Raw genomic sequence first — 14,741 nt, 5'->3', positions numbered from 1 at the left:
AAGTCAAACATTTTGGAGGAGAGAGGGTCATAGACTTTCACAAGCAGTGGGGGACCACAATTAGTTCCCCACGTATAAAAGAAACGCCTATGCGAGGGAGCCACGAACGACTAAGCCTGGCTCCCCTCCCCTGGCCTAACTCTCCTGGCTCTCTTTCTCTCTCTTGTTTCTTCTTGCTCTCTTGCTTTTGAGAGTTAAGGTTTGTTCAAAACCCTAGTATTTTTTTAAGTTTTGAAGAGATTTTTGCATTGACTTGGAGAACTTAGGTTGCACCAAAAAAGGTTCATAAACATCCTTCTTTGTGTGCTTGTTGGAGGAAGAACCACTACCTGGAGGAAGAGCAACACTTGAAACTCTTTAGATTAGCAAATCTAACTAACTCTTTTGTGGTTAATCTTGTATGGTTTGGTATTCATGGGATATGAAAAAAAATCCGAATCGATTATTTCCACTACGCATTCAGATATAATAAAGTTTCTATTATTCCATGTGATTATGGAAAGAGATGGTTTTCTTACAATTTTTTATTCCTCCCACCAAAAATTGTATGTTTTCTTTTAATAATTGTAAGGTTATAGTTGTTTCCATGTGCTAATATTTTATTCAAAAGGTTTGAATGTCTCTTAATTTATTAATGGGATTTATTTATTCTTACCATGATTGTTTATTCTTAAACTGTTTAACATACGATTTAAATGGTTTACTTAAACTGTTCAACTAAATTGTCTCAAATTTGAAACCAAAAGCGAAACATATATTAAAAGGTTTCACGGTTTTGGTGTAAACAGTTCGATTCAATTTTTCAGTATAAAATAAGGAATACATTAGAGTTGGGTTGGAAATAGCTCCGATACATGAAAAACTTAGTTAGAGTCGTTTGAGGTGGTATGGTCATTGTAAGTACCGTGGTTCTCGGGACGAGGGTTCCTCAGCCTTATGGCGACAAAGATTAGCTTTGATGAATAACGGTGTATCGTTCCGACATATCATCATGGGGATTGGGATCATACTTCATAAAGAAATGGAGTCACCATCTAGGATTAGGGCCTAGGACCCAATGGGTGTAGCCCCATCCGGGGTTAGCGGAAAGGGCTACGAGATTTCATATGGTTTGGTCAGAGATTCAGGATAAGTAGTCAGGTTACGAGAGTGGGAAAGTGTTAGGCACCCACCTCGCTCGAATAAACCGGTCTTTTTACTAGATGCTTATTTTCGAATATTCTCCCTTAATAATATATCATATACTAACATGCAAGGCTAGGTTATGATGTACTAATCATGACAAATAAGAAATCATTTACTATGTACACTAAAGCAAATTATTTTAATTGTCTACATTACTCCAAAAATAATAAGAAGGAGAGAGACAGATACCTGTCAAGAAATACAAGAAATAAATGAAAATGCACCAAATACGAAATATGCGATGTCCCACGGCTCAGGTGGAGACAGACGATCGGCTTGCCTCTCTCTTGTCGGACAGAGTAAGGACTATATGAGATGGGTTTCGTCACTCACTTCTGGCAGAGCAACGGCTATATAAGGGATTCTCGTTATCTGTATGCAGACAGAATAACAACTGCGAAGGGGATTTTTCGTTATCCATACACTGACGGGATAACGAAGTTGCGGGACAAGAACCGCTCTTTACTCGAGTGGGTAATCGAAGAATCTACCCATGCCTTTGGAGTCTTGCTCCAACAGACGCTGAAGAGGGAGAGAATTGGGAAAAAAAAAGGGATAAAAAAATGAGCTGGGAGGGTCCCTTTGCCCGAAAAAACTGTGTTTTGGAGGGAGGGGGACCCTCCTATTTATAGGGGAGGGTGCCCCACAGCTTGGGCCAAAGAAGTCCTCCACGGCACCGTGGGGGACTTCTCCATGGCACTGTGGGTGACATCAGCAGATTGACGTTGAAAACCCCTGCGGCGCCATGGCTCCGTACACCCTTGTCGTGGGGGACCTCCACGAGGCCGTGGGACACTGTCTACGGCACCGTGGACAGTATGGTCCCCCTCATTTCACTTGTTAGGTCCAAATGGACCATTTTTTGGTCGAAACAGGACCACCGTGGTTGGGGAAGGTGAGCAGTACCTCCTTCAGCATTTGGTAAAAGGGTCTTATAAGTCATTTTAGGGATGTTAGGGTGATTTGATTTAGATGTAGGGACAAGAGTCCTTCTTGAGAGAGATACTGATGTTTGTCCGTGTCCTGTTGTCATCATCGCCGGGGGGTGACAAAATTCAATGTCTACAGTCATGCTCAACAAAGGCTTTCAGATACCCTAATTCAAAGGAGTGACCTAATCCTTATTGAAGGAATCAAAAGAACCAAAGACATGCCTAAGATAACATTAGAAGAACTGCTGCAGAAAGACAGGCTTAGCTTAGACCTTGTTCTTAGTATAACCTCAAATAGTATTAATTGAAGATCAAAGATCCAGGCGGTCAACCCCATTTAGTTGGATTGTGATGATGTGATGCTTTTTTTTTTTTTAAAATTTATTTTATTCATTCCATTTAGAGGCCTTCGAGGCCTAAAGCAAAATGTTGGGCAGTTATGAAGTGGTACATAGGCCCCCCCTACTTTATTATTCCTTTGTTGGATATATTTCGATTCTATAATCTGAGAGATATGGCTCAATTCTCAACTAACGATGACAAACCTTTCAACAACAGGACCTCTGAAGACCAACCAGCTGACAGAAAAATCACATTTGAAGATCAACATTACTATAATGGAAACTTACATAAGAATTTGATGGCTGACATAATTACAATGATGGGACTGCAGGAGGGAAGAAAAACAAAAAAAAAAGAGGATTGGGGGCACTTCACATGCTTTCTTATGAATATTTACATCAGGAAAGGCTGAGAAGAGTTGACTGTGAAAAGAATGGATAATGAATAGAAACTACAAACTGAATGGAGTTCTACCAAGATCTGTGGCTCAGATGAGAGGCAAATATGCAATTCTAATATCTGTCATTGACCTGTATGTCCCTCAGCGGTAGTCTCATCCGTGCTTTTTCTATTGTCTGCTGGGAGTGTCTGCAGTTCAAATAGATTCTTGGATTTCAACCACAGTTAAAAATTACTTCCTACTGGAACTCAAAACTGAGTTTTGGACTTACTTGACATGGCTGTTCCTTGCACCCAACTGTCAGTCAAAACCAAAGAAATCAACCAAAAGATAAATGAGACTCCAGATTCATAACATCAAATAATTGTAGCTAGCTAAGCACAAATAGATAATTATGTCTCCATATAATAGCTAGTACCAGAGGATACAACATGATGAATTTCTTTTGCTTGACAACAAATGTGAGAAAAATGGAAAGTGGGCATTCGAGGTTTGACATTTGTTTGTTTTTGTGGCAATGATTCAAGAACTTACCAAATCCTGAGCTCCAAATTTCTGTCTACAATGACTGGAGTCCTGGGTCCTTGATCTGTGGGATAGGCAAGATAATTGCCGGTGAAATTCCAGCATATGGTTATAGATACTGCACAAAAGCACATATAAGAATGTCGTTAGTGGTGTTCATTAAGATTTGGGGGGGGGGGGGGAGGTGAAGAAACGTGTCAGGACCAACAAATATCCAACTCCAAAACATTAGTAGAACAAAAAAAGGTAAAAGGAATGATAGGATATGAGATGTCTTGATGTTCATCATTTTGTAATTAAAAAATGGTTTTAAGTTTCAGAACATTTCCAATAAAATTCCAAATAACATTTCCAAAATTCTAGATCTTATCTTCTTTTTTTTTAAAGGAGAATCGATCAATGTGAAATGAATAAGAACCCTGTTAAATTGGAAATATTAGGTTCTGCCACCGGTTGATGCCCAGGTAGTGGTGGTCTCATATAAATGGAGAAGATTCCATGTCAGAACTCACACTTATAACTAAAGGCTGCCTCATTTAAAGAAACAGAATTCATTAGATGGGTAAATAACACCTAAGATTGCTTGCCTTTTGGGTATCTTAGGTCAGAGTTCCCAACATTATATACATTGTGTTTGGTGCCCCAAGCAACAATGGTGTTAGTCCAGCTTAACTATTGATGATATTTTACTAAAATTCCCTTCATTAGTATTGTGTTTGGGAAATGGGGTAGGCCACACAAATCCTGATATGCCATTCAACTCTATTTCTCGCTTCTCTCCAAAGTCATTTCTGGACTGGCCCTTGTTCTTCTAGCTCCTCTAAATCTGTACCATGTCACTTTTCCATAGGCCCTGGACGAAAGAAAAATATATATTTTCTCAATACAATTCCTTTCAGATCTTTCCATACTCTAATCCATTATTCTTCCCTCCGCCCCCCCCACCTCTCTCTCTCTCTCTCTTCAGGTTGGTGAGCAATAGCATTAGTAATGTATGCTGACACCCTCTTTGACATTCTTTGTAAAGCTTTAGCATAGGCAAGAGCAAAAGTTGTTTTGAATGTCAATTAGTTGAACCACAGAGGCTACAAAAGTGAAGCACTTCAATCCAGCTATCAAAGAGTCTAAGGACGTCAATGTCTTGCCAAATTTTCATTGATGTACTGGAAATACACTGTATAAAACTGTAAGGATGTGATTCATCCACCCCTATGAATTAGCACACAATCACTCCAATTGACATGGTTGACCTTCAGGCAACAATTGAACTCATCATGGTCTTCGAGGTCCAAGGTGAGCCAAGGTTCTGGCTGGGAGCCTTGGGGTCTACGGGCCAAAGGCACCACATAGGCAAGGCCTTATTGGTTAAGGCATGCATAAAGCAAGTTTAGTTTAGGACCTTTCAGGTTATCTCATTAGACTTATTGTTTACTTATATTCTAACCAAGTTATGTTAACATTTAGTATACTTAGAGCTAATATACACTATGAACAAAAGGGGAGACATTAAGCCTTCACCAATCATACAATGACAATACAACATTCTTTTGAAACATGCAATAAATGATCAAGACAGTGTGTGTTTTTCTAATTACCATGATTTTAGGACATAACTATATTAATTTGTTAATTTTAACCCCCCTTAAGACATCATAAGCTGCAATAAGGTGCACCATAAAAGCATAAAACCATACATGAGTTGAAAACAAAAAGAAAAAAAAAAAGAAGAAGAAACTAAAACCTAAAATAGCATTCGCCTAGGTCGAAACCTGGCATAGGTGACTAAGATGATGATGCCTAAAGCAAGGCCTTGGTAACCAAGGCTACAGCCAAGTTGTAGCCGAGGCCTAGGTGGGGCTTAGGGGAAGCCAAGACAACTATTATGAACTCATTGCCACTGTTCTCAGCGAGAGACTTGAGCTGTAAGCTGGTAGATATGTACAAACCATACAAATCTTACTAAAGCAGGTTATGTTGACAGCAATCCTTCCCTCGCATTTTTTAGGGAACACCTATTGGTGTGATTAACTCAACAATGTATCCTAGCTCTATTGTTAGAGATCTTAAATGTCTCACTGTAATGCTTCATTTGATTTTTATATAATACGTTTTCAGAAAATTTGATTGCAAGTGACAGCCAGGTACATCTATCAATCATTCTCCAAATACATATTTAGTTGATAACTGTCATATAAACCTGGTTTCAGTCCAAGTCCTTTACCTTAAAGTCGTAGAGCAGAATTCTTGCTTTTGTTATCTCATCTATATCTTATCCAGGTATGGCACATCAGGTGTAATATAACACCTTGTTTTATGGAAGATGTCATCAACATTTTACAAGAAAACATAGAGTAATATGGATAAGAAAGGGGGAAAAAAGGAAATATATACGGCTAGAACATACCTTAAGCGGTGCCTATTGCAGGTTGCAAAGAAGGCAACAAAGCCATTTACTATGCTTCGAAGAGCACGGAAAACCTGCAAGGAAGAAGAAAAGTTAATTTGATAAGTACAACTATGGAATGCAACTCAATAATATTAGTGCAAGGTCATATAGAATTCTTAAATACCTGGGAGAAAAGATCATTCCAAAGTGAACGCCACATGGAAACTTCATATGTGCTCATCGTTGCCTCAGAAGCCGATGCAAACTGAAATATACTACTGATGGACAGACAAATATCTTCCACAAAATCATATACAGCGGAATAGACAAAAGATACAGAACTTCCAATCGAAAGAACCAGGCGGATAGGTGTGTAAAGTACTTCCGAGATGACCCAAAATATTGGGTACAGAATGGAGGAGCCTGTGACAAAATAAAAATCAACAAATGATAGTGTCAATACAATACGACAATAAAAGTTTGGCTGGCAAATAAAACAAACTCAGCTGATTTCATACCTATGATCCATATGAAAGAAAGGATCGACTGCACTGGAAAGAATAAGATTTCCACAAGGTCCACCACTAAGCTGCAAGAAGACCTAATTGAAACCCACATAACCGAACAAAAGCTTCCTACTACTTGGAGACATAGATTCCAGATGGGGAGAAGGAAACCAAAAAGATCAACAAGAGGCCCAGCCATTGGTTGTGTCAGAACTGAAAGAAATGATCTAATAGCCCGAGTAATCATTAAAAACCATTTAATAGCTTTCTCAAAATTATGTAGGAATAGCATAGTCCCTAAGTACTTAATCCGTGAAATCATCTCCCAAGTTTCCATCCAGTCAACAAGGGGCCCACACAATCGTGATGCAGTAGCCTTCAGAAGCGGGACATTTTTATACAGGTCATAAAACCCTATAAGCACTGTGACAATTGAAATCAGCACATACAGAGCTCTTGCTAGAGGACACATCCATGGACGATAGAGATGGCAAAATACTGGATATGACTGAAGAAAAATAACCCAAGAGGGAAGCCTCGACTCCACCAACGTAAGTAATCGCAGATCAGACATTATGATGGGCCTCAATATAAATGGAAGATAAGGGTCATTGAACTTGAACAAAATCAAGACATTCCTGTACTGGGTAGCTTCAACTGCAATTTCACTATCACTACTGGCAGAAATTGAAGTACCCTTATGTTTTGGTGTGCTACCAATTTCAGAGTGAGTTTTCTCAGAAAATGCATCAACGTCCCCACAAGCACTATTGTAGTTTGTTATTTTTCTTCTCTTGTATAGGCCAGTAGGTGGCGGAGCTGTGTCATATGTGAGCATTCTGTATTCAGAATTTGCAGGGTATACGTTAAAATTGCCACCAAGGTCACCAGGGCATTCGTCTTCACCGCACCCAATGTCAATACAAATATTGTCACCACCATCAGTAGGGTCGATCATTGATAAATATTCTTGAGTATCATAAAACACCTCTCCTGTAAGGTTTCCAAACTGCATTAGTCAAAAGAAATCAATGATTAAACCAAGAATGACTAAGTCAGGTCAGGTGATGGAAACAGTACATCCTGCCCCTGCTCTTATGGGATACATGCAAGGGCCTAGAACTCACCATTTGACGGAGTGGACCGAAGAGGACTTTTAAGGAAATTATCTATAGCTAGCCCTCCAATATGAATACCTTAATATGGTAATAATGTCTTAACACTTATTAATTCTTCAGAGAAAATAATTAATACCCTCTAATATCTACTACCTATAAATATTGTTTGATGCTATAGTATATTGTGTCAATTACTAGTAAAAACTAATTAGCTGTTAGTATATGAATAAGGATTGTTCAATTGTCTACCAGGACAAAAATCATTGACATGTCATAAATAGACTTCTACTAAATTTCAAGACAAAATCTCGAAATCAAGCTTTCTAATTTTACATGCCCTTCAAAATAAAAATTGAAAAGCAACTATTTGGGCCCATGAATTCTTTGTGCTACATTGTCATTTGTGTTTTATATGACTGGTGGGGGTGGCAAGGGTGACAACCGATGCAGAGAAGGGTAGAAAGGACAATGACCCGACGAATTCATTTCCTGTTGTGCCTTCACTTTAACTAAATCAAGTAGTATGGGAGTACAAAGGAGTACCAATGATGGAACTGAGATATTCCTTCAAGAGGTTCTGTTCAGATTGTGTCCCAGAGAACCACGCAGAAACTGATGCTGTAGCTTTTTGTATACTATCAAACTCCCACCGTTTCATCAATTTAGCCTCTATTGCCATTGATGTATCTGTCTGCGATTGGATACAGAATCTATTATGGCCAACAGTAGCTACAGAAAAACAAAAAGAGAGGGTGCATTAAGCACACACACACATACAGTACCTGAAGCTCATTCAAATAGTTAATACCACGGACATCAGCCCATGCAACCTCAAATACAATAAATCCATGCAGGGTCCGACACAAGTCATGGCTTGAGAGCAAAGAATTCTTCAGTTTTTTCACAGGCAGCAAAGAGTTCTTCTGTGACAATGTTGCTGCCTCGATCAATTGGAACCATCTCTCAAATTTATTTGCTTTACTCGAGTAGGAACTGGAACCATTCTTCAAATCAACCGTCTTTCCAAGATCCTTTCTCTCTCGTCGCACTCTAGTGTTTGCAAATGGGGACAATCTGGACTGTAGAGAAATATATATTACACCACTTATAAGTCTTTTATACCACAAGAAAGAGAGGAAAAAAGTCATGTTTGTATCAACATAGAAGTCAACTGAAATTTCATACATGAAGGTATTTGTTCCAACCTTGGTAACCATCAATTGCCACAGGTGTGCAACCCGTGAATCCAAGTTTTTCCATGGTTGGTTGTCCACCAATATGTAGATTTTTTTTGTCTCAGGGGGAAGAAAAAGGCTAAGATGTGAAAGATAGGACTGTAAGTCCCTGTAGTACAAAAGCACAAAAGCAAGGTGTAATTGTTCATAGTGGAAGCATTAGTTCAGCTAAATATCAATGTAAAAAAAAAGCATTACGTGTGAGTAAATGAAGCTTAATTCATTCCCTTTTGTGACAGGCTACTGTGATTGAGAACAGAATAAGTTGCACAAATGAAATACACAATTCAGAAGATTATAATAGCTATTTCTAAGGGCATAATACAATCAATAATCTCAAAAACCACAGATATTACTCCAAAATTAAAATCTAGGGCCACTCAAAGACCAAAGTACTATGGTCTACCTTTGATATGTGTCAAACATATAGTGTATGGAGTCTTATATGAGAGAGAGAGAGAGATCATGCTTTGTTTTTTATGTGAGGCTAAGAAATTTTCCTTCTTTCGGGGGAGGGGATGCATTTGGAGTAAGAACCATGCTATAATTGCTGTATTCTTCCCAAATAACCATTATGGCTGTTAGATGATAAACTTGACAGTTTAAAGTGGATTTATAACAATGAACCATCTAAATAAATCTGTTTAGACCTGTTTATCGCTGGTGGAGATTGTTGTGTTCAGTTAAATCCCCTAAGATAATACCAACAACTACTAAGCCTTATCCCAACTAAATGGGGTTGGCTACATGATCCTTGTCCTCCAATCAGCTTTATCCCCTAAGAGAATACCAATAAACTTAAAATCATCCAACATTGTTATAATACATTTGTAAATGAACCCTGGTACATTAAGTGGCAATCAACCTGTAAAATGACAACTGCATTCCTTTTTTTTTTTCAAAATACTAACACCTTGTGATTTTCCTACTCATCAGTAATAACAAAGTATAAGGTATGAAAACTGATCCCAAAAAAAAGTAAAAAAAAAGGTATAAGGTATGAGAGAATCACCCACAACAGCAGCAAACTTCTTCCTAAGTTTCTTCAAGAAACATGTAGTCAAAATAAAAATTCAGTGAAAGTTGAGAAAATAGAATTCCACTACTCATCCATGTAAACCTTCAGCATACACTTTAGATTATGTGGATTGTGGACCAATACTACACTTCTGAGATTCTATCGTCAAAAGAACAGCTCTACACATTGTGGAACATTTGGTAGCAAATAACAAGGATATTTCTTTCTGAAAAGAAGGATATTCTTTAAGTAACATGGTTTGATTGATTGATCCAAGCGATGTGAGTTATTTTGAAATCAAAGAAATAGGTTCAACATCAATGTTGCCAAGGAATTAAGAATGGGGACACTTAGCCTAGAAAGAACAATTGACCTGTGTCACTCTCAAAGATCATGTATGGACAACAAACGAACACACGGGCAACATAGAACCTTGGGACATCCGTAATCATCAATCTTTCACATCCTTGTCTTGAGAAAGATAACCTTCCCCAGGAAAACCTTAAGATTCTACATGGTTCAGCTCTTATTGGAATTGGCACTCAGCAAAAACACACTCACCCAGCATATGATACTATATTAGTTCAGTAACAGTATCCAAACTCAATGTAGAGATATATAATTTCAAATCTATCTTAAGAATCTAATGCTTTGGGATGTCGTTGAGTTCAGTACAACTGTACAAGTTGAAAAGAGAAGAAGAAAAGGCATATAAAATCGATTTGAATGAAATCATATTAAACTGATTAATGTAGCTGCAGCATGAACGCACAAATTCAGACCCCCCGATGAATTGAAACAGTTTTGAATAGACAAAATCAATTGCTCGACAAATGCACCAAATGGAAGGAAGAAAGCCTACCCAATTTGTAAACTTGTTAGAGGGAAGGAACATTGGCCGTTTCCGTTTGTCCCCATCGGTGGTATCCTACTCTAAGCTCTGTTAGAAGAGCAGAGTACAAATGCGAAATCCAGAAACTGCTGCAAAGTCGACCCAAAACACAGCAATTAGAGAATTTCGAACACAAGCTGAATTTAAGAAGCAAATGAAACTGTAAGGGGAAGGAAGAAGAAATCGGGGGAGGGAGGGGGGGGGGGGAAGAGAACCTGAAACTTTGATCCATGAAATACCATGAGGGAGGAAGTGGAACAACCGAAGAAGGGGAGAAAGAGGTGGAGGAGCAATCACCATAAACGCGTTTGAGTGTGCAAAATGCTCGTGAGGAGTTCCCAAGGGAAACGTCCACGGCGGTGATGGGACGAGGAGCACAAAAGATGGATGACCTCGTTAGTCGTTACTGCACGCACGCAAATACCAATGCAGAAATCGAAATTCTGAAACCCCAGAGATAACAGAGAAGCAGTTGAGTCTTAAAGCTGAGAGAGAGAGAGAGAGAGAGAGAGCCGTTCTTTCGAGAGTTCATCCGTGTCCAGTTCGAAATTCGAAGATTATATAACTCACAGTTTAGGATCGTCCCTCTCTCTCTCTCTCTCTCTGTTTACTTTGCTTATTAGCATAATTGCATTACTGTATGAAAATTATGTTTTAGTTGAATTGGTGGAATGGTTTCCTTCGATTGTAAGGCTTACTAAGGCTTGATTACGTAATGCTTCTCGTTTAGGGACACGTTGACGACCACGTCATTAAATTCTTCTCGGGATCTGTAGATGTTTCCCGCCAGCATCCTCTCTCTCTCGGATTTTAATCTCCTCAAGTGAGGCGTTCTCTCTCTCTCTCTCTTCTTTCTATCGTTGTCACCAGTCACACACCGACCGATACTGATTTGAATTGATCCGTGTCGATCTGTATCGGTTTGAATTATCCCTGTTTTCTTTCTAAAAAATTCTAGAAGGGATGAAAATTGCACACCAGAGAAACAAGAGAAAGGTACCGAGGAACTAAGATCGAAAGAACAATAGAATGAATTCGCTTTTATGTCTTGGGGTTATTGCAGCCATATTTATATGTCCAAGGAGGATTGTTTTGAGTCCACGTAACTCTCAAGTCTAAGTGGTCTTGGCTTATGTCAAACGCACCCTTCGTGAATGGGAACCGTCTAACCATCTTGCAACTGGTGTCGTGAGGAGTTTCAAGTTGAGTGGCCATGTGGAGGACTTAGTTGTTGATTAATCCAGGGAATCCTGGCCTTAACGGTGTCCTTGCGTTCTTGAACTGATCACAAGTGGGATTGTTCATAGGGTTTTGAACTTGGGCTCCCAAAACGTGTCATTTGTCTATTGGAGAGTAATTCTTGTATATATTAGGGAGCACACACAGAAGCATCTGTATGGATATCATATTTGCAACTCATGGCGGTGGGTTGATCATTTGGCCCTCTCTTTGTTTGGGTGCAGCTGGTATCACCCCCATAGAGTTCTTCTTCCCTTTATTCTATTAAGAGAATCAGAAAAAGAAAAATAGTTTTGGTCGGGTAAATATAACTTGGGATCAGGGTTCTAGTAATTGGTATCGTCTTGGCCGATATTGATCTTGAACAACCCGTATCAAACAGTTTTATCTCGAAAGTTTCATAAAAATCAATTCAATTTACATTTTTATCCTTGGTTGGTTTTGTATTGATTAAGAATTGGTATCAATCTTTATCTGTATCAATAAAAATCAACCGATACAATCAATCCGATATCGATTCCTTGACCCGTGCAAGGGTTTGAAAGAAATATTTCTAAAAGAAGAACCCCTTTAAAGCGAATGTGAACACACTTTATCTTACAAGCAGTACTGTAGAATTGGAGACGCCCTTTAATAATATACTTTCAGATTGAAATGAAACTTTGGACGGGTTTGAAGGTGAGTAGGGTCCACTTTTCTTTTATTCGCTTTTTGGCAGTTGGCAAAATTAGGTTGGTTCTTTATTCGATAAGAGTTTTGGATGTGTCATTGTATCTAGTCTTTGACAGAGTTTTCAAGGTCCTATAGGAGACTAATCAAAATAAGTTTTTCTGATTCTGATTTTCATTTTTTTTTTTAAATTTAAAGAACAAAATTTTTTACTAAAGAAGAAAAATAATAAATATATATATATATATTAAAATTATTAATAATAAATATATATTATCAGTTGTTAGGTTTTTTGGTAAATGGGAGCTTTACATATATATTTGATAGAAAGGGGAGGGGAGAGGGGGAAGGGGGAATAAACCGAGGAAGGGATAAGATACCAGTCAAGAGACTCGAACTCGAGAACTCTTGGTGAGCATGGGCATGAAGCGCACCACGGGTCACCAACTGGGCTTTGCAGTTGCTGGTTTACCAGTTGTTAGTTGTTAAATGGATAAGGATCACAAGGGACATACGAAGCATAACATGCCAAATTCGCATGGAAGAGGAAAAGAAAGGGCTCCCAAGTACCCACTATGCCCATGCAGCCAACATGAGCCATGCCAACTTGCGCACAATTACGCACAACAAACATAAACATTGCGGATTTGCGGCCATACAAGGGACCCACAAAACAATCTTTATCCTCTCAATTTGCCTGTCCATACTTGACGTCAAGAACATCTAACAGAGGGGGTAGGAAATGACTATCCTACCCCTACCCGAGGTGGGGTCCACCTCCCTCTATTAGATGTACTTGATGTCAAGTACGGGCAGGCAAATTGAGAGGATAAAAATTTCTCACGGAAGGGCCTTAGAAAGGGGATCCCATCCAAGAGGGCCACACACTTCTTAGAAGTTAGTATTTATTGCGTGTAAGGCGTAAGTGGTGTGAAAGTTGGTATTTGATACCAGAAAATTCACTATCAATTTCATGCATGGTTCGAGGAATCATCAGAGTTTTTGGTCTATTCGAATTGGTTGATTCATACTGGATTTTTAAGGTTTAGATCGATTTCGATTGATTCCTGATCACTTTGGGTAGATCGGGATCAATATCGATGGAGATCAATTTCATTGTCAATTCTATTTAGGGGCAATTACTTTCACTACCCTATACTTAGCCTATATTTACTAAAACTACCCTATTTTAAACTTCTTTTCTAAAACTACCCTGCTTTTAAATTTCTACATTTCCTTCTACCCTCATGTTTTTAAATACCCAGATTGCCCTTCCTTTTCACCTAGTAACCTGCTAATCTATTTAACCTATCATTCTTCTTCTATTTTTTTACTATTTTTGTCATTAAAATAGTAAAAATTGGAAGCACTCACCCGCTTCTTCTCTCTCCCATTTTTTACTTCGTTTTTTTTCTTCAATTTTTCTTTTTAATTAATTATGTATTCAACATTTCAGCCTCATCGGTCTTCTTTGAACAAAATACGTACCAATTTTGCTAGTCATTGATACCGTATCACGGCACAAACAAGAGGTAAAATGGTCAGAAACTCATTTTTTATGGAGATTCAGGGGTAATTTTGTTCGACACAGTCGATCCAGGCCGATACCGTATCAGTATCGTATCGATTTTGCAAGTTACCGATACCCATTTCGATACCGTGCACTAAAACCATGGAATAGATCGACTCTCTTCAAAGCACCCGATACCATGCACTAAAACCATGGAACAGATTGACACTCTTTAAAAAATTAATTAAATAAAAAATTGAAGAAAAAAAAAATGGGGTAAAAAAAAGGAGAAAGAAGAAGCGGGTGGGTGCTTTCATTTTTTACCATTTTAATGACAAAAAATAGTAAAAAGTAGAAGAACAATGGTAGGTTAAATAGATTAGTAGGTTACTAAGAGTGTGTTTGGTAACGTTTAGAACAGCGTTCTGAACAATTCTTTTGTTTAAAAAGAACAAAAAAACATGAAAAAGTGTTTGGCTTTACGGTTCATTTTTTCGTTCTTTTAGAACGAACCGGAGGTTTTCATCACCTAAAGAACAAGAACGACAATTACATCACGATAACGTGAAATCCCGTGATTTCGAGAAAAGAAGCCAACAGCCTCCTTGGGGGAAGAGAAGGGAATAGAAGGAACAGAGGAAGAGAAGGTACATGCAACTACGCGGTCAAGGTAACCATGATCTCATCTCTCTCTCGCTTCCTCTCTCTGTCTCTCTCTCTCCCTCTCTCCCTCTCTCAATCTCTCTGTCTGGCTCTCTCTGTCTCTCTCTCTCCCTCTCTCAAT

At 38.6% G+C, this 14,741-nt stretch overlaps 1 protein-coding gene across 5 annotated transcripts; it reads right to left on the bottom strand.

The window, feature by feature from the left end:
• Positions 1–2,805: 2,805 nt before the first annotated feature.
• On the bottom strand, positions 2,806–10,801 carry LOC122643888. 5 transcript variants are annotated; one of them, XR_006330185.1, is made up of 11 exons: positions 10,755–10,801; positions 10,510–10,628; positions 8,600–8,738; positions 8,177–8,473; positions 7,938–8,085; positions 6,289–7,269; positions 5,955–6,193; positions 5,789–5,862; positions 3,350–3,502; positions 3,131–3,307; positions 2,806–3,047 (listed from the first exon to the last, which is right to left on the bottom strand). XR_006330185.1 is itself a non-coding variant. In XM_043837458.1 (11 exons), the coding sequence occupies exons 2-11, from the start codon at positions 10,563–10,565 to the stop codon at positions 2,972–2,974; spliced, it is 2,145 nt and encodes a 714-aa protein (XP_043693393.1). In that variant the 5' UTR covers positions 10,566–10,628; positions 10,755–10,801; the 3' UTR covers positions 2,806–2,971. The 5 variants fall into 5 exon arrangements, 4 of the variants coding, with proteins under 4 accessions (XP_043693393.1, XP_043693394.1, XP_043693395.1 ...); XM_043837458.1 differs by having other exon boundaries at positions 3,131–3,156; positions 3,394–3,502; XM_043837459.1 differs by having other exon boundaries at positions 3,131–3,145; positions 3,394–3,502.
• Between the last annotated feature and the right edge of the window lie 3,940 nt (positions 10,802–14,741).

Source organism: Telopea speciosissima, chromosome 10 (genome assembly GCF_018873765.1).
Source record: "Telopea speciosissima isolate NSW1024214 ecotype Mountain lineage chromosome 10, Tspe_v1, whole genome shotgun sequence".
Lineage (NCBI taxonomy): Eukaryota > Viridiplantae > Streptophyta > Magnoliopsida > Proteales > Proteaceae > Telopea > Telopea speciosissima.
This window is presented reverse-complemented; position numbering and strand designations above follow the sequence as displayed.